Here is a 20,328-nt window from a genome sequence, read left to right as displayed (position 1 = left end):
GAAATTTATGTACATTTTTTAATTATTTACTTCATTATCTAAATTTTGTTTAAATATCATTGACATGGAATAACCTCAGAACTCACAAAACTCTTTGCTTTCTTTCTTTATTTTACAATAATGATATTGGGCCCTGAATTCTTACCTTCATCCTGAAAGCATATGCCTGTCTCTGAAGGACTTAGAATAAGATATCATCGAGACCTCTTGTCTACTGCATCAGTTCTCAACATACTGGATCAAGATGCCATTCTAGGAATTTTACTGATGAATAGGGAACACAGGAAAACATATTCTGTCGTTCTTTTTGGATCAGATTCCTTGCGTAATTTGCATCTTCCTGGAGTCAGAGACCAGCGGGTGCCAGACAGGAAGTCTGTGACTGAGCTAGATCTGGAACTCTTTTTCAGAATTCAAGTCCAATGCTATAGCAATAAACAAGTGCATCTTTGCTTCTCCAGAAGTGGCTTTGAGCACTCACCCTCGTGTTGTCTTTGAAGACTATGGAATAACAAAACTGTCTAGATTCTGGTTTAGACAACTTATTTTACATTCAATGATTTTTTCCCTTGCTTTATAATGTAATTAATGGTGTTTTGCAACCAAGTGTTAAGTCGCCCAAGCTGAAGATTTGCTAATAAGTCTATTTAATTATGTTACTTAAGATTTTTGAGGCTACTTTTTGGTTCGATTCTCGCAGTTGAAACACTTAGGCGCAGGCACTACCGGTGCAGTTGAGAAGCTTTCAGACTCTGGGTTTTGCTGGTCTGATAGCCAGATAGTTACAGCCTACTTGATACAATTTTTACTAAAGCCATATCTGCTGTGTTTGTATTTTTTGCTTATAGTTACTGCTTTTTACTTCTATTTTTTAAGTGTACACATAAAAGACCCTCTCACACTGCAACAGAGGATAGTAAATCAATAAATTAATGATTTAATTGGTTTGTCTGGTTTTATAAGCGTTTGTGTTTACCTTTGCCTGAAAAAAATACCATGATGTATTGTAGTAAAGGTACGTCATGGGTTTGCCGGCTTCTGACTTCTCACCTTAGGTTCTTCTAGAAACATTGTTGTATTCACTTGGTTCTTATGGCTTCTGATTTGTCTTTCATTTGGTCTGTGTGAAACAACACATTGAATCTATCTTTGTTCGATCTTGCTTTAATTCCTCTAACCTCCTAGCCGACTGTGTTCAAAGAAAACTTTGTTGCTTCTCATGATCTTTTTTTAGAAACAGCTGTAATAGAGAGGTTCCCATACTTCGAAGTAAAGTTGCACAGCTGCAGACTGACTGTGATACTTTAAAAAGGCAACTGACAACTGAACGATTTGAACGGTAAGATGCTATTTTTTCAGTGAGGTGACCTATTTCTTCTTTCTCACTTTAAAAACTGTTGCTTTTCTTCAATAGTGAGAAAGAGCTGTTATGAAAAATTGTGTTCCTATTGTCATTCAAAATCTAATACTCTCATCTCAAAAGCTGCTTAATTAAAAGAGAAAAAAGCCTTATGCAGTTTCTGAATTCCCTCATAAATTTTGTGAGTTTACTATTGCATCCAAAAAAAAAAATCCCTTCTTACGAAAATAAGAAGAAAGTTGAACAGCATTATGAGAAAATAAGGCTCTTTGCAAAGTAGTGTGAAAATCATCAAGTAAAAATATAGGGGGAAAAGTTATATTTCTCTCCTCTAACATCCTGCAGTACTGAAGTGTAATGTAACTGAAATTACTATCTGTTGGTAGAGAGCGTGCAGTTCAGGAAATGCGTCGCCATGGGCTCTCTACATCATCCTTACGTGCTTCACCTCCTCTCAGTTCAACATTAAGGTCTCCCTCACATTCTCCAGAACGTTCCAGTGTAAGGACAACTGAGAAAGCAGCATCTGAAAAGTAAGTAATTTGATTTCACCAGATTGTTTCAGTTTAAGAGTTAGGTTTCTAAATAGTACTTTTAAAATCATATTAAATTCTTCCACCTTACACACTAAGTTCTATGGTTGACTGTCCTACTATAAAATATTGATTGGAAACAATAGATGCAAAGTGCACTCCAAAGACCATATAATGTAATGGATTGACATTTTTGATAATGGTCTTGCACCACAGCTGACAGCTTCCAAATATATATGACCTGATTATTACTACCATTAATTATATCCAAATATTTATTGCCAATTATTGTTAATATTTTTATTTATTATTATTACTGTTAATATTTATTTCCAAACAATGAATGGCTCATATTAAGAGAAATGCCATGAAATTCTCTGAAGTACAACAATGAAGGAAGGACACTTCATAAGAGTGAGTCTAATTAAAATGGATTGAACCCTACACATTAGACTAAACTTCCTCCAAAACAAGTGCATCAAAATAATTAATGCATTTTTCATTGTTAGTGCTTGAATGCTATGAATGGCTAAGTTCGTGGTCACTAGAGCCCATAAAAAAGAAATCAAAATCAACCTCTCACCTGTTCATTTTCAGTGACATTTTTTTTAGTTTTAGAGATCATTGTTGTTTTAGATTATGTCAGTTTGTGCTATAGACCTGATTATTGGCATCATATTATGTTTGTCCTATTCTGCATAATAAATCGCAGCAAAGAGTGGACAGGGAGAGATAAACAGTGATTGTTTTAGGAAATATGTGTTCTACAACAGTGTATTATAACGTTACATATAAGGAAGAAGTTATTTACTGTGAGGGTGGTGAGGCACTGCAATGAGTTGCCCAAAGAAGTGACAAATGCTCCATCCCTGGCAGTGTTCAAGGCCAGGCTGGACAGAGCCATGGGTGACATGGTCTAGTGTGAGGCGTCCCTGCCCATGGCAGGGGGGTTGGAACTGGATGATCTTAAGGTCCTTTGCAATCCTAACTATCCTATAATTCTATAACAGCTCATGAATCTAACTATCTAACCGCTAAAATCTAAGAAACAGAATTCCAAGCCAATAAGACTTTTTGTTGGTAAATACATATGGCTTGTTCTCAATCTTACTTACCAAAAACACATGCTTCCTGAGAACTGAGGTCAGTGTGACATGATCCACATTGTAAGCAATTTTCTTCTTGTGAGTTTTTGGACAAAGCTGAAATGGGAACTGTAGCAAATGAGATATTGATATTGGGGATAAAACAGCAGGGTTTGGGAGTTTTTTTGCTGTGCTGGTGAGCCATTAGGCAAACCCTATTTACATTGCAAATCACCATTTTGACTGAGATAATGACAGATAATATATTTCTGAGAATGAACATCATCAGGAGAGAATTGTCTTAGTCTTCCTTGCTTTACAGTGAGTACCAAGAGCAATAAAAATAGTCCAGTTGCTGTACTTGAAGAATGCTGCCATGTAGAGAACTATTTTTATCCTACTTGCACACTTAGTTTTAAGAATGACAGTTCTGTACTATATCTTGTCAGAAAATAAGTAATTTTCATGAAGTATGTATTTTTAAATTTATAATTTAAGCATATAATTTAAGCATATATAATATGCTTATATTTTAATAATTTAAATTTATAATTTAAACATATAACTTAAGCATAATTTATATGCAGTTTGACTTTTTTACTGTTTTGCCTTTTAAACCTATCAATGGATTATTAAATTAGAACAATCTCAGTAGTACTATCACTGTCTTTCACCCTACTTATTTCTTCCTGTGAGCTTACCACAGTAATGTGTACTCTGTAGTTACTGTTCTGTAGCATTACAACTGTTTGTCTCTTATCTAATTTAATTTTCTCAAGAAATCTTCTTTTCTTCCTTGTCTCCCATGTACTTAGTTAAGAGTTTGATCAGTGAGTCAATGAACTGAATGTAGAGTTTTAGATAATATGCTAATAGTTGATATTTCTGAATATCAGAAGGGAATGTGAAGAGGCTAAATCTAATTAATGTGATAGCTTTATTTTGAAATTTTGTCTTTCTCTGCCAGAAATGTGAGCTTCAAGGAGTAAGCAGTGCTTGAGCAACTGAAGCATTACGTTGTCACTGGGGCTTTGTCTTTTTTTTTTGTTTAAAGTATGAAGGCTGACACATATTCTACCTCTGTTTTCTTCAAATCAGTAATTACCTTTGAAATTTCTGAGACACCAGTGAAGCAATCAACTTTGCAAAATTCTGCTTTCCCAACTGACTGGACTGACTGTTTCTTGCTGGTTTGACAGGTTTTGTGTCAAGGCTGGCTAAACTGTGTTACAATTTTGAAAACATAGTAATTAGAACAAGGAAATGAGTGCTTGATATGACAATCTTCTGTTTTCACTTTCCTATTCTATTTCTGTTGGCTTATCTCACACAGTTACAGAAGTTTTTTATTTTAGTGTGAGCTAACATAGAATTGTCCTATGATTGTCCTATACATGATTGTCCTAAAGATGCTGAGCCAGTGTATGTTTTCTACTCATGATAATTTTCTATATTTGGGCATTTAACAAGTGTATTCTGTTTACAGGTCATTCTTCATGGTATTTAAAAGTATTGGTGATCTGTTTTTGAATGTATTTTGTTTACTGTATCTTAATAAAAAAATATTCATTATTCTTAATGTTTTTGTCCTGTAATAACTACTTATCTCCTTTTGTTTAATCTTTATGTGAAATTGCATCTTAAACACTATCCCAATTGTCCTGATTTCGGCAAAGTTAATTTTCTTTCTTGAAGGGATACTTTTCCTTCACGCTTGACAGGAGTTGCCTCCAGAGGCCGAGGGCATGACACCAATATTGAATAAAAAATGAAGAGAAAAATATCGTTTTAAAAGATGTATTGAACTCCTTTAAACAAACACCATAAAACTATTTTTTTTTTTTTAAATTGTATCTGGAGATATTTTTCAAATTTTGGTTGTAAAAGATCAGAATAAAACCTGAAACCCTACACAGTTAAATTCAAGCTGTTGGAGAGGTCACACAGGCCTTTATGTTACAACACACGTATTAGGTAAATGCAGTGAGAACTATCTTTAAAATATGTGGTGTATTTAGCAAAGGAGCATTTCAGATTTAGACTATGATGTACAATGCAATTAGCAATCACAATCTTATGATGCAAATAATTGTGTATCACATCATTCTACTCGGGAACATACAGTTTTCTAATAATTACAAACCATTCAGGTTGACATGACATGTTCATAGGTATCATGCAGAGGATGAGAAGTGAGAGCATCCTTGCACTGGCCAACAGTTGCCTAGTGTTGAATGAAAAACTGTGATTACCAGCTAACATGACAAGCATTTCTAAGGTGTAAGCAACATATTAAATGACAGGGGGAAAATATATATATATATATATATACATATATATATTTTTTTCTTTTTTTAGATTTTGTCTATTTTGCATTAAGATTGTTACAGTTAGAAATTATAAATACTAGCTTGTTGACTGGCAATATTTTATCATATATTCATAGATAAATAATTGCTGTTGCAAGCTATATTTAATTTTTCCTATATTGTATCTTGTCAGTTTTGTTATTTAATATGTGTCTATATGTATTAAATTTTACTAATTAAAACCAACTTTTAGCACCATTCAGAAGTACCTGAAAGTACTTGTACCTCATCAAGCTTCTGAGCTATTGGAAGGAATTGTGTATTTGACAGAGGTGTACCTTACACTTCTTACCTTTAAGGTCTCTCATATCCCAGTTACAGGAATGGGGAAACTGTAATCTCTAAATGTTACTTATGTATCAATACTGTTTGTAATTAAGTCAGCAGTTTCCACTGATGCTAATTATTCAGGATGAAGCAGTTCATTAAGAATGAGAAAAGAACTCATGTTGTGCTCTCAACATCTTCAGTGGTGACTTTAAAATATCTTATTTTGTATGTAAACCCTTTAAAACTGGAATCTGAACTTTTAAAAACAAAACACCTGTTACATTTTATTGACATTACTGTATTTTATCTTATAAAAATGTGTATTTTGACACTACAATTAAAACCATGTCACTTCAATTACTGGTAATTTGTAAATGAATATCAATTATGAAGAATTAGTGGATTTGAGCACAGGTGGTATAATAAAATGGGTATAACTTCAGTGACCAAAGCCTGTGCAGCTTTCTGAAACTAAAACCTTAGTGATATTCAGACTATAGTAAAGCTGTCATTTTACCTTCTCTTACTATTATTTATATACATTTTTGTAAGCAACTGCAATAAAAGAGACGTAATACTTCTACAACTTTGCTTTGAAATCGAGTATGTCACTCCATGAAGTACAAAACAAGCACAAATCTGTGGAAGATTTGAATCTCTTTCACACATGATCCTATGAGTCATGTATGAAACAAGCCTTATGTGAGTTGGGATATTAACATGACTCTCCTGGACTCCGCTCCAAGAAGTTCCTGTGCTGTCTTCACCTTCCAGAAGATCAAAAGCTCAGGGAAGCATCACGGCCTGTTTTAGCCCTCAGCTGGGGTGAGTTGAAAGCAGAGTGGGACAGACACTATAAACTGTGGGGAAAGTCAGAATACTCAAGTAGTCTGTTTTCTGTTACCTGCAGTTGGGGATGAGGGAAGTAACATCAGAAAAGTAATAAAGGGGCTGTTTCTCTACAAAACATGTATACGGATGTTGCAATTTCATTTCATCCTCAGACCCAAAGGAAGTAGCTGCAACAGAATCAGTTCCTGGAGCTGAAGTTGGTGTAAATGCGGGGAGAGAGAAAGCCTTGGTGCTGTGCAGGCACTGTTCAGCAACAGCTGGAACACTGCAGTGTTATCAGCGCTGGTTTAGCTGCAAAGGCAAAAAACCCCACCCCATCTATCTTGTGGCAGGCTGCAATGTTACCTGTCACACATTTTTATGAGTATAAAAATAATTGTATTGCATTGTTTTATCTCAACATTAGATTTATCTACATTAGAGCTTGGGTAGATGGTGAGTTTTGGAACTTATCACCTGTTGGTTGCCTATCGCGCCTGTGTGTGCTGCAAACTCAGCATTGTCTGAGCAGAGCTGCTCTCCCAGGTTCGTTGGGGGTTGTCCTTTACTATTTCAAGGTGGTGGTGCAGGAATTAGCCTGTCTGCTTAAACTAACTAGAATGGTGTGATGGTAAATGGAATAAAATGGGGAAAAATTAGTATCAGTGGCTGCTTCTCTTCAGTTTTAATACTGCTGAGCAGGGGCAGCAGTGTTTTCCTGAATGAGAACACAGCAATGAGTTGCAGCATGGTTAGTGAGCCGTAAGTGAAGGTCTGCAGGGAAGATACTGCTCTTCAGAGAGATTTTCATTGGGCCTCTAAGTCCAAAGGAACACGGTAATCTGAGCTTGATTTGATTTGGGAAGTGTGGGTTATTGGACTGTAGCTGTGTGTGCCATCTATACCTGTACCCCTTTGCTTTGCATAAATACATAACTAAAAATGCTGGGCATCCCCCGGCTTCTCCTTGCTTTTAAATGGTGTATTTGTGCCACCTAGTGGAACCGTGCCTTTTCTAGCGATCGTGCACAGGCTTAGCTGCTTCGAGTTTCTCCACAGGCATTCTCGGTACCCCGAATAAACTCGAAGTGAAAGGATTTCTAATAAAGCCACGTATTTCTGAAGCCCATCCATCGCTTGGTTACTGAGGTTTGTGGCTGCATCGCTTTCCAGAAATTGTCAATTGAAGAAAAAATAAGTAAATCTCATTGTAGCTTATTTTCTCCTTCACAAAAGTGGAAAGATCAACCTCTGTCAAGAAAGATCTGATGTCTTTGAATAATTTGACTGATGGGAAAGCAATGACTGGATTCACCTCTTCTGGGGGCTGCTTTTGAAGTTTTTTATCTGTACCACTCAACTCTACTGCCTAGAAATGTGCAAGTGCTGTGATAGTAGCACAACCCCAGAGTCTGTCAGGAGGAGTGCTGCAAAAATTAGCTCTCGTATTTGAGGTGATTTATATCCCTACATTTTGGGTATAAATACACATATATGTAATTACTAATGTAAAGAGAGCAATATACTTATCAGCCATCTAAGCCTAGATCTGGTGCATGAGCTTCATTTCAGAGTTATCTGCACCCTGGGTACTGGCTTTAGTTGTGAGGGGACTGAAAAGGGGATGGGCTGCACCTCTCATGACTCGTGCGACTGATTGTCACTAGAATGCTGCAGGAGAAAAGGTGATTTCTGGAAATTACTATTTATTCTAGAGGCATACAACTGGCTTTTTGCACAAAAACCACTTCTGCCCCAGGAATTTATTGAGTTGCAGATCACTAAGGGATGGGAGAGTGTCAGTAAATACCTGCCTAGACTTACATTCCTCCTTTAAAACATCCAGTATTGGACACAGTCAGAGACATAAAAATGTAACATGGCTTTTTAGTCTGACCCACTATGCGTCCTGGTTTCCTCTGAGATCCAGATCCTTTTAAGAAAACCAGAAGAACCGCTGCTGACTGGGGCAAAAATGTAGGAAACAGGCAGGATCCAAAGCTGGATCCCCAAAACCTTTTTGGCCAGGGAGCATCTGAGCCAGGAGACCTGGCTGGCAAAACATGATATCTTTCTCAGCAGTGGAAGATCACAAATCACATAATCAGTTCTGGTTCAAAAAGCAGCAGAGTGTGGATGGAACTAAGTGTATCATCTGCTTTTACTGAGTTCTCCTTGGGAAATTTGGCAAAGCAGTGGCTGGTACAGGTAAAATCTTGACACAGAAAAGTGACCTGGAAGAGCCCTAGAATTGCTGATACAAGTACCAGGTTATAGAAACATAAAATCATAGAATGGTTAGGGCTGGAAAGGACCTTAAGATCATCCAGTTCCAACCCCCCTGCCATGGGCAGGGACACCTCACACTAAACCATGTCACCCAAGGCTCTGTCCAACCTGGCCTTGAACACTGCCAGGGATGGAGCATTCACAGCTTCCCTGGGCAACCCATTCCAGTGCCTCACCACCCTCACAGTAAAGAACTTCCTCCTTATATCCAATCTAAACTTCCCCTGTTTAAGTTTTAACCCGTTACCCCTTGTCCTGTCACTACAGTCCCTGATGGAGTCCCTCCCCAGCATTCTTAATAGGCCCCCTTCAGGTACTGGAAGGCTGCTATGAGGTCCCCACGCAGCCTTCTCTTCTCCAGGCTGAAGAGCCCCAACTTCCTCAGCCTGTCTTCATACGGGAGGTGCTCCAGTCCCCTGATCATCTTTGTGGCCCTCCTCTGGACTTGTTCCAGCAGTTCCATGTCCTTTTTATGTTGAGGACACCAGAACTGCACACAGTACTGCAAGTGGGGTCTCGAAGAACAGAGTAGATGGGCAGGATCACTTCTTTCGACCTGCTGGTTACTCTAATTCATTCACCTGCTGGATTTAAGGATGTGGGAAAGATGGGAGGCTGTTGGGAAACAGTTTACTTTGTTTTGTTCCTTGTAGTTCCGTAATTTAGTGAATGAAGGGCGTAAGTGTTTTCCTGATTATAGGGCGAGCCAGGTGCTGAATTCAGGCACTGGTCTTGCGGTGAGATGAGAACAAAGTCTGTTTCAGAGCCCGGGTGCAGCCAGAGCTGCGGGTCTCCCCTGCTCGGGCAGCGCGGTGAGCAGCGAAGGGGCTAAACGGTGCCAAGACCAGCGGGATCGCGGTGAATCCGGATAAATCCAGCTTTACCCCTTCCTTCCCAACAAAAGGAGCCCAGCGCTGCTGGTTCGAGAGTGAAGGGACTCGGGAGAGGCTGGGGCTGGGTCGCGGCGCTGCGGGGCGCCCGTGAGCGACCGCGGCAGTGCCTTGGGGTGGCCGCCGTGGGGGCGGCATCCGACGGGCTGGGCGGCGGCGCCGGCTCCGGCGGCAGCGGCAGCGGCAGCAGCAGCCGGCTCGTCCCTTGTGGCAGCGGGGAGACGAGCGCAGGTAGGGCCCCGCGCCCGTGTCCGCCCCGCCCCGCCCCGCCGCGGGCAGAGGTCGCTGCGGTGCTGGCAGCGGGAGGGAGCCAGCCCGCCGTGCCCGCGGAGCTCCGCTCGCCGCCCCCCGCCTCCCCGCTCGGGCGGCGGCAGCGCTTCGCCCGGCGCGGTCCGGCCGAGCGGCGCGGGGCCCCGCCGATGTGCCGCCGCTCTGCGCCGCACACCCACCGCTACATGCGGCGCTCCGCCGGGCCACGGAGCCGCGGCGGGGCGGGCGGCAAGCCCCGGGAGCTGCTACCTGCCGCGGTGAGCTGCCTTTGTTCGGGGAGGGGTGTGAGCGGGAGACCTGGGGGTGCTGCCTTAGTGCTGCGGGGAATTCAATGGCTGGGCTGGTTCTTTCCCATTCCTCCCCTTTCCCCTTTGTTAGCGTTTTGCCAAGGCGTCCTGTGTTCTTTCGGCTTTGCTGGGAAGCAGGAGCTGTCAGAAAAATGACTTGGTTTCACACGCTGCCGCTCCAGAGCAGCGTTGCTTTGTTTAAGCTCCCGTAAGGCATTTATCATATCGCTGCCATCCCTTTGCGATGAGCCAGGAAATCTGCTGCTTTTCACGGCTGAAAGGCAGCGATACCTCGCCTCTTTCTCACCCTTTCCTTAAGAACCGGAGCAGGTAAGCCGGAGGTAATATCGTTTTGCGTGGGGAATTGTTGTCTGGCACAGTGTGTTCGGTTAGGAAATGTCTGATCTAGAGACAGAACTGTGCCTAACACGGATCTTCCGTGTCATTAGGAGAATTTTGGTGAATGAAGGTCTGGGTTTTTTCAGTTAATTTTGCGGGTGTTGCCATGAATCAATGACAAATCTGCTGCTTTGTAGTTGTAGTATGTAAAACGTTATTATGCCTCTGCTCTGTCATCTTAAGTGTAAAAACGCCCGGTCAAAAACACAGATCAAGGGGTAAAGGGAGACCTGGAAACCACAACTGTGTGTCCTGGAAATTTAATATGCCTGACAATAATGGCACTGAAAGTGATCTGCGGCTGGGGGATGGGGGCATTGAGAAAGGGAAGAGTCATTTGTAACCACAAGGCCTAATAACAGATACTCTGTCACTAATAGGTATGTAGATAATATAGTTTATTACCGTCCTAAATGGATTTTCTGTACTTACCTAAATAGGTGTACAGCAATTGTACAAGAAGATATCTTTCCTTAGAGACCGAGCTATTTAAGCTACCTGACAGCAGTAACATGTAGCAGGTCCGGTATTTTAACAGATTAAAGATAATAAATTAGAGTCAGAACTGACTTTTATTTCACATTTGGCAATGCACGTTCAAGAAATTCCCAGCACTGAAGTAGTTCTAATTGCACTTTGCATAGGCAATTAGGTCTTTCAGCTATATCAAAACATTAATCAGTGGTCGAAGATGTTATTGTGAGTTTCTTTAACAAAGCCATTGGCATGTTTTAATGCGGGCAGTAGCTAGCAGTTCTGCATGCAACTTACTTTCTGTGGTTTGAATCCAGGTCAGGAACTCGCCAAATTAACAAATCCAGCTCTTCCCTGGCTGCTACCAATGTATCGCATTAGAGGCTGCATTTGGTTTTGAATATGTCTTTGTTAACGACAAGCTTGAATGTAGCACTGTGAAGTGTATCCAGGCTTTATAGGAAAGTGTATATTTAGTTGTGTCCTGGTTTGATGAGAACTACAAGAATTACCTTGAAATCTTTATTCGTAAATATGGCACTTGCAAAGAGACTGCTGCTGGTGGTTATTGGGTCTTATTCCTCCAATAGGAAAATCTATCTCAGAGCATCCTGTTCTAAAATTAAGGACCCTTTTCAAACATCCGCCTGGGCAATCCTGTGTTTTAGAGAGCATTGCTTATGAACAATGATTATTTTTCCCTATATGCTATATAATGGGATTTTAAAAAGTGCACACAGTTTGCAAACACCGTTTGGTGACAAACACAGTTGGTGTAAAGTATGAACATCTTGCTGTGTTCCGTGCTGAGACACCGAGTTTCTTCTTTCTTTCTTTCCCTGAGTTTGTTCTTCTTCTCTTGTGAGGTTATGCAGGTAGTAGCAGTGGTGAACTGGTAATGCATTAGGCAATATCTTTTTTGTTTAACTTCCAGTTTCTGAAAAACTTAATCAAAATGTATTTACTTTTAAAAGGGACTGTTACATTGGCAGTAATATTTTATTTGAACTGCAGTACTGAAAACCAGCCTTTTTAGTTTCATGTCTGATAACAGCAATAAGAATAACTTCTATGGTTTCTTCTGCTTTACTTCTTTGTCACTCCAAATACTGTTTTACCAGGTATCTCAGTCACTGAAAATGGATATATATATGAGTCAATAATGTAGCTTAGGGTTATTTCCATATATTCCTATGGTAGATATGTCAGGTAAGCTGTTTTTAAATAAGAAATACATGGCATAATAAGCGTTGACTGAAATGTGGTGATGAGTTTATGAGTATGAATGTATTTGGTGGTTGTTTTGCAATGAAACTGAACATAAAGAGAATTTTTATAGAGGCAGCGTAAGCTTAAATGACTGGTTTGACTCGTTTCCTCACAAGCCAAGAGAAGAAAAAGACATTTTGTATTCTGAATTATTCATATTTGAAAATCGCTGACTCAGGTTGTTAGGAGGAATTTTGTCTTTTCTTTCCCTGCACAAAATCAATGCACAGCCTTTATCCATAAAGGCCCAAGCAAGAGAGTTACAGCAAATGTGAATAAGCCTACTACTGGCATGTTAGAAAAGTACAGTCGATTTCTTCAGAGTCAACAGACTCAGGGCAGTGTAGTTGCATAACAGCTTCCATCAGCAGATGTAAGTGCTGAGATGCTCTAAACACCTAGATGTTGTCACTGATCCCGTGTATTTGAACAAGAATTAATAAAGTTGTATCAATCAAGGGCACGTTAGAATAGGATTCATTGGTTTTGAATAATGAGATAGGAGGCAACCTAAAGTCACAGTGTTATCTTTCATTACATTAGTGCTTCCCCTGGCAGGGCCAAATTCCATTTATTTGTTTTTTTAATCTATTATTTAAATCAATCAATGATGGCCAAAATGTGTGTTTGTTTCCATGGAGACACTGGGAGTCCTGTCTTGAGGAAACAACGAGTTGTTGTGTAGATATTGTGTTTATTGTTTTCTATCACTTCCTGAAGGGACTTTCATTCCTTTTGGTCCTTCACATTCCATATCACATGATTTCTTTGTTTAGGAACTAAAATATACTCTGTCAGAAGCATATAGGATTTAACCTTATTTTACATTCAGCATTTACACTTCTATTGATGCAGTCTAACAAAGAAATGAAAGTAACTTGTAACAATTAATACTGTTCAATAGCCAGTGTGTCACATGGGCTGATCACAGGGGTTTGTTCATTGTGTTTGGTGGGAAGAAAAATGTAAAGATCTTGCTGCATGTTATCCTGGGGAAGTGGGGTATGCGGCAGCTGCTCCATGCATTAAGTGAAGATGATTCAGATGCTACTATAAAAGTACGAAGTACATCAATACATCTTTATGCTGCTCTGTTGGGGTTTTTTTTAGTTCTTTCTCTTTCATATATGGATGCTGTATGTTAAATTACAGAAACACGAGGTTCATGCCTCCAACAAGGCCATTTGAGAAAATACTGTCATATTCAGCTGATTTTAGTTTATTGGACCAAATGATGTAGTGAAGTAAGGGTAACTGACTTCTCCGTCAACTACCTTCATTTGTGAGAACCAACACATATAGTCAAATCAGGTAAATCAAAACTTCACATCCCAATGATGCTTTGAAAAGGTTAAGCTTATCATTTTAATAACACATCTGCAAGCTTTATTTTCTTCACTTTTATTGCCTTAAGAAAAATACGAAAATGATCCAAATAAGTAAAAGCTTTCCTTGCACTTCAGTGATTGTGTGCGCAAATTGCTGTGCACCTTTGCTGACCTGCTTGAAAGTCTTTTTCGTTACTTGGCATGTTTTGAAGGTCAGCAGTCAGACTGGGGCAGCTTCATCAAGCAGCTCAATCTGGTGACTTGTGTTGATGCTCTGTAGGAGCATGCTGCATGGAAGAGATTATGTTTATTGTTAAGCTGAAATGGGGAGAAAGTGTGATGAAAAGAGCTAAAGGAAACTGAACCGTACAAGATACTGACTTTCATGTTGCTCTTCAAAGAAAGTTGATTTTCTTCTTAGTAACATGCTGTCTCTCTCTGTGGCCTTTAATAAAGCCACGTTTGAAACTCTCTAGCGTGGAGAAAAGAACCCAAAAAGCTACAATCACAGTGAAAATTTTGGCCAAGAATAGAAAAACAGGGAGAGAAACCCATGTGAATCCATAGTGTCTGTGGGTATCTGATGGCGCACACGTGATATAGCTGGGTTGAGTGGCTGCCGACAGAAATGAACTGTCTTCCCCATTGTAAAACCTCTTTTCTGTGGCTTATAACTTTGCCAAGTTTTAATCATGTGGGTTGTCATTTGTCACATGTCTTTATGACTCAGGCTAATTCTAGTTATAATTCAGCTAAATGATGGAGAATTAGAGTAACTGCTTTGCCTTGTTAAAAAAAATAATCGACATCCTAAGACCTTTTGGAAACAGTATTGTCAATCCAGTTTGTGTCAAGGCTTCAGATCCTGCTAAGGCAGTGTCCTCTTGTCAAAGATCTGCGTTTTTACTGCCTTCATGAAAGCCTGCCCAAATTTTCTGTCTCACATCTTCAGAATATTGTAGATGTTACACATTCACCTATGAAAATTGTGGCAAATAAAATGAGGGCTATCATGATACACGTTTATCCAACAGCCAGTACTATGGAGTATTTTCAACAGTGACCTCAGGGATGCTTGCTGCAGCTGCAGTTGACATCTAAATAGAGAGGTACTGTGAATGTACTGGATGTGGAATTAAAATTAATGTATACAACAAGACAAAGATATTTCAGTTATCAACTGTATAAGGAATAGATTTGGTTGCAGTTCTTTAGAAGAGCAGTAGTTTATGGTAGATTACTTCAGGGTTTCTGCTATAAAGACAAAACCAGCATGAAAGACAAGAGAATTGGTACTTCCACTCCATGCAATAGACCTTCTCAGCAGTAACACCACATCCAGCTGGGGTTCAGACTTTGATAAGGACATGGATGAACTGGAGAGAATCCAGAGGAGAGGAATGAAAACAATCAAATAGTTAGAAAATACTGCCTCTGGAGGAAGGTTGAAAGGTCTGCAATTGTTTCGGCTCCAAAGAAAGCAGAGTGTCAGGGTGAAAAGACATGATAACTTGCAAATGTCACAAAGTTGGTGTGAAGCAATGCTCTCCATGCCTGCAGTCAACTAGATGATATGTAATGGGCTCAGCGTTAACGAAGCTGCGGCAATGGAATAGACCATTGAATTGGGATTTTCAGGATTTTAGCATCCTTAAAAGTTGCTTGAATATTAGTCAGGAACAACATAAATATAGTTGAATTCTTTCTGGAGCAGTATGGTGGAACAGACTATCATTTGAGGCTTCTTTTAGCCTTAAGAATCTGCAACATCTGTGCTCCCTGATGTTGACCAGGCTGTACGTTTTCCCCTCACCAAATGCTGTGGCTGACAGGATTGCTTGCATTTGACCTTTTATGTCTCCAAAGTAAGCAGGTGAGTGAATGAAGAGTTTCAGAGCTTTTCCTGTATTCTGTTGTCTAAAGTCTGACATCCACTCCTCTCTTCTTTCTTAGTGGTTCCTCTATTGGTACTTGGGCAGGAAGTGTGTGGGATCAAAGGGCCATGTTTGATGAGAGGAACCTGAGATCCAAGTGACATAGGAAAGAGGAGGATGGAAGAGCATGGATACAGATTAAACAAGAAACTGGACAATGTAATGATTAGGACAGAACACGCACAAGGGACGTGGAGAATGTGAAGGGGAGATAAAACTCTGAGGCAGATGACTGGGACTTTGTGAAGAGTAGGATATAGAGTAAGGTAGTAGGTACAGAAGTCAGGTTGCTGGCAGAGACTGCCAGTATAGCAGAAGTCTTGACAAGTGCAAACTGGGATTTGCAAAAGTAGGGAGCAGATGACAAAGAGCCAGGGGAGATGGAATCACATGATTGAGAAATTCACGTTTTAGACTATGGGACAGAAGTAATTAAAGGGTGGAGGAAAACGGCTGTGTTTTCTTCTGAGGATAATATGGTATTCTTAAACCTTAGCTGAGAGCCCATGGTAATGGCTTAGCATTCATGCTGTGGGAGATGCGTTGTAAGTGATTTCTTGGTCTTTCCAAGGGGAGAATGACCACCTGTTACTGATGAAAGAGATCGGCACGGGGGTCATAAAGACCATGCTGCACCATATTGTTCCTGCTTGAGTGCACAGAATAAAAGATGTAGATGCAAAAGGAGCATCATTCAATCTTTGCTTTTTCTTTTTTTCATAGAATAGAATCATAGAATATTTGGGTTGGAGGGGACCATCAGAGGTCATCTAGTCCAACTCCCTGCAATGAGCAGGGACAACTTGAACTAGATCAGGATGCCCAGAAACACATCACCTTTTTTTCGACTTTCCCTTTTGACAAAGGGGATTGCCAAGTTTGAAAATGAAAGGAAAGGAAGTGCCAGAATGAAAGTTCCCTTGTAAAGATTTAGCCTCTTTGTCTGTATTTATTTTAATTCAATCTTTAATGATATTACTGAATTTTCTTTCACTTGCATAACCCAAGCTTTACAGAGTGCAGACTGGCTCTGCCCTCAGTGTCAGTCACAGCTCTGTACTGAAGGAAGCCGTGGTCTCTGGCATCTGTGGTATATTTTGCAGAAGCAGGAAGATACCTGAGGAAATTGAGGCAGAAGGTGGCTTAATTAAAACATTTTCCACGTACTCAAATGAAAAGCTTAGCTAAAGGCACCAAAAGCTAATTAAGACTTGCTATTGCAATCCTGACTTTCAAAAACACTTGGGTTTTTTTTCTTTAGTTGCTAATAGTGATGTTGTGGTTTAACCCTGTCCAGGAACTGTGCCCCACGCAGCCGCTCACTCACTTCTCCCGGTGGGATGGGGAGAGAATCGAAAGGGTAAAAGTGAGAAATCTCGTGGGCTGAGATGAAGACAGTTTAATAGGGAAAGGAAAAGCCGCGCACACAAGCACAGCAAAACAAGGAATTCATTCACCACTTCCCATTGCAGGCAGGTGTTCAGCCATCTCCAGGACAGCAGGGCTCCGTCATGTGTAATGGTTACATGTGAAGACAAACACCTCCACTCTGAATGTCCCCCACTTCCTCCTCCTCGGCAGTCCTGGGGTAATGGTTGGTCTTGATGATCTTGAAGATCTTTTCCAACCTGGCTGATTTTATGATTCTATGTTTCTTCCCTCAGCTTTATGAAAAAAAATCAACTCTACCCCAGCCAAACCCAGCACAGATGTACATAAAAGATCAGGTCCTAATTGCCACCTAGTCCAGTGTGTTCTAGGCATTAGTACTTCCTTAACCCTTGCAAATGAGGTGAAAAGGAGCTGCCCTTTATGCCAGGAAGAGAGAAAGATAAGAGCATTTGTTTCCCATTTCTGCTTCTGGCGTCAAATAAGGCACTTTTCATAATAAGGCACTTTTTCATACCTTTCTTGAGGAGAAATCTTGGACTTTACAGAATTATCAGGCTATGTAAATTGCTAAGAAAAAAAATGAGGCTGATTCTTCTTGTTCATTCAGGATTCTGTTCCCAGCTTGGTAGATATTTTGCAGTAGCCTACGCTGGTCCATCTGGGGGCTATAATGATGAATGGTGCCATACTGCTCTCAGCCCAGAAGCTTTGGCAGTCATTGGTTCATGCAGTACTTATGTTTGGAGGAAGTACAGGAACCCTCAGCTTGTACATGTGGGTTTTGATGTTCTTCCCAACCACCCTGTTCCAACATCCCCTGTTGACAGTACAAGGGTGGGTTGTACTAAACCCCCTTGTTTCTTCTGGCAAATAGATTAGTCTTTGAACCACCCCCACAGCCTGCTGAACACTGTCACGAATTACTGGGGTTTTGTATCCTGATACCAACACCTGATATTTGACAAACTGCATGCTTCGGGTGATCGCGTTTCCTCAGATAAGACGGAGCGAATAAAAAGTAGGTAAGCTTTGGATCACACAAGTGTTTCTTCAGAAAGGCTCCGTGTGGCCTGGGATTACGTCCCCTTCGATGCCTGCCTGCTGGAACACCCTTTCTTACAGTTAAAGGATGGATTCCCACTGCGTTAAAGCTCACCTTTCCTGGCACTCTTCAGGGGCTGTGTCAGTAAGAGGCGGATGCCCCGTAAGCCAGAAGGGTCACTCAAGTGATTTTTTCTCATCCCAGGTGTTTTCATGGAACCATTCTACACTGCCAGAGCAAAAGAGAAGATGAAGAACCATTTGTGACTTTGATAGGACGCCAAAGGCTTTTATTTGCCAGACAGAATGGCGGCAGTGGCATTAGCTGCTGGGCTGCATTTTGCATCGTTTAATCTGCAGGGTGCTTATTTACAAATTGCAGTTTGACTGGCTTGGGAAATCGCTTTCAATTTGCTGTGGTCCAGATCCAAAGCCAGTACAGGGTAATGCCATTTCAGCTGTAGGTGGCTCTCAGATTCTCTTCTTGTGACGGTCGTCCATTTTCAGGTGCTTGGGATGGCTTTTCATCCTTACTGCAGAGACTGGTTGGTGAAGGGCAGTTCTCCTGGGCAGGAGAATTGCTCCTGCAGCTCACTCTGGCTTTGGCACTTTGCTCTTTGGCTGTCATACTGAACATAAGAAACATCTCATCTAATTGTGCACTACAAGCCAGTCTTTGCAGGTATTGTCCTAGATCTGACAATTGGCATCTGACCTGCAGATAGGTCTGCTGCTTACTCTGCTTACACTTGACATTTTGTCAGCGCTGGGTAAGACGGGAGTCTGTGCTTATGTGAACATGACTGCATACAAAGGTGGTCCTTGCAATAGACACAAATTTGCAAGTGGTACATGTGGCTTTGTACTGTCATGACTTGGAAAGACTCCTGGTGGCAGGTCAATCACAGTTTTGCAGTCAGATTTGAACTCTGTTTCTGATTACGGGAAGTCCCCTCCAATATTTTGGTGGGAAGGCCTTTTTATTCTTCACCCTCTTCTTTTGTCAGTTAATTATTGAGACTTGGTATTGTTCATCCAGCACCAGATCATCAGACAGTAACTTTTGTCTCGCGGGCCCTGCTTGATGCAGCAGATGATCTGAATTGCTCCAAGCCAAGGGACCATGAGTAGGAGAGTATTTTAAGAACTGATTTTGAAACTGGGATTTTAAAGTCAGTCTTGTTTTTCCATGGAGACACACAGGGATGATGAGTGAGCTTCCTATGGGTTATGTTGGAGTCAAAAGATTTTTTTACTGAATAATTTGTTTACATATGTACACCGAGTCTGTGATTGTGCATGGAAGACCATACCCCTTGAAGAAACTGCAGTTCTTGGTAAGTGACTTTCCGTCTCCATGTACCTCTACTTCGCTTTTACTAACCTGTTTACATGGGGTCCTAAATTCCGTGTTCTTCAGTTTGTAGTGCCTCAGTTAGGAGTTTTAGCTGATTTTAATTAATTTTAATTAAATCCAATTAATAGAATTGCTTAACATTATAACTGACTGCAGGCAACAGTTATGTTTTAAATGTGTGAATAACTGCATAGCATAAAGTAGTCACAAAAAAAGAAAGCATAGATACTTTAAATTGGGAACCCAGAATTAGTGACACTGTTCTTCCCATCATTTCATGTGTGGCTCTACTTTTGCCAATGATGAAAACATACTCCTTGCTTCCAGGGTGCACCGCAGTGCTGGCTCTTCCCATTAAGGTTTCTTTGTCCCAGAGACTAGTCTGTCTCACATGCCACTTTTACCCCTGGGAACCTTTGTGTCTCTGAGTTTTACACTCTTTGGTATTTCTACTTTCCCATGACACAGGGCACAACTGACCACAGGAGTCTAAGCCCACTTCTCCCAGGGACCAAACTCACTGGATTTTGCCCAGCCACACAACTGAGTTGCATATTGAATTTGTCATGCACATGTCTTTTTGCAGATATTCATTGTATGTGGCAAGTGTAACATTATCCTGCAATGAAGAGTGGAGTCCAAGTGTCCAACAGTAAATCCACAAAAGCCCAGTCAATGATTTTCTATTACATATGTGCAATCAGTTCACAGAATCATGGAATGATTTGTGTTGGAAGGGACCTTAAAGCTCATCTAGTTCAAACCCCCCTGACATGGGCAGGGACGCCTTCCACTAGACTCTGTCCAGCCTGGCCTTGAGCACTGCCAGGGATGGAGCAGCCACAGCTTCTCAGGATAACCTGTTCCAGCTCCTCACCATCCTCGCCTCAGTTCTTTACAGATTGTATCAGACTTTGCTGCTGGTTAAGGTCTTTTATTGTGTGGCTCTT

The 20,328-nt window shown here is 40.8% G+C and overlaps 1 protein-coding gene and 1 long non-coding RNA gene across 8 annotated transcripts in view; both read left to right on the top strand.

Annotated features, from left to right (window-relative positions):
- CEP135 (centrosomal protein 135) overlaps positions 1-4,350 on the top strand; it is a 37,796-nt gene extending 33,446 nt beyond the window's left edge. For 5 of the 7 annotated variants that reach the window (XM_065696963.1, XM_065696988.1, XM_065696961.1 and 2 more), the window contains exons 24-26: positions 1,235-1,339; positions 1,747-1,893; positions 3,946-4,350. In XM_065696963.1, coding sequence (XP_065553035.1) covers positions 1,235-1,339; positions 1,747-1,893; positions 3,946-3,967 — 274 coding nt within the window. In that variant the 3' untranslated portion in view covers positions 3,968-4,350. The other 2 variants (XM_065697006.1, XM_065696998.1) reach the window with 2 other exon arrangements.
- Positions 4,351-10,079: 5,729 nt separating this feature from the next.
- The window catches only part of LOC136022974 (uncharacterized), a 70,169-nt gene continuing 59,920 nt past the window's right edge, over positions 10,080-20,328 (top strand). The window contains exon 1 of the long non-coding RNA XR_010616412.1: positions 10,080-10,154. This is a non-coding gene — a long non-coding RNA (uncharacterized LOC136022974). The remainder of the gene's footprint in view (positions 10,155-20,328) is intronic.

The sequence above is a fragment of the Lathamus discolor genome, chromosome 1 (genome assembly GCF_037157495.1).
Source record: "Lathamus discolor isolate bLatDis1 chromosome 1, bLatDis1.hap1, whole genome shotgun sequence".
Taxonomy (NCBI): domain Eukaryota; kingdom Metazoa; phylum Chordata; class Aves; order Psittaciformes; family Psittacidae; genus Lathamus; species Lathamus discolor.
The sequence above is the reverse complement of the archived record's forward strand: the minus strand, read 5'-3'. Positions and strand labels throughout refer to the sequence as shown.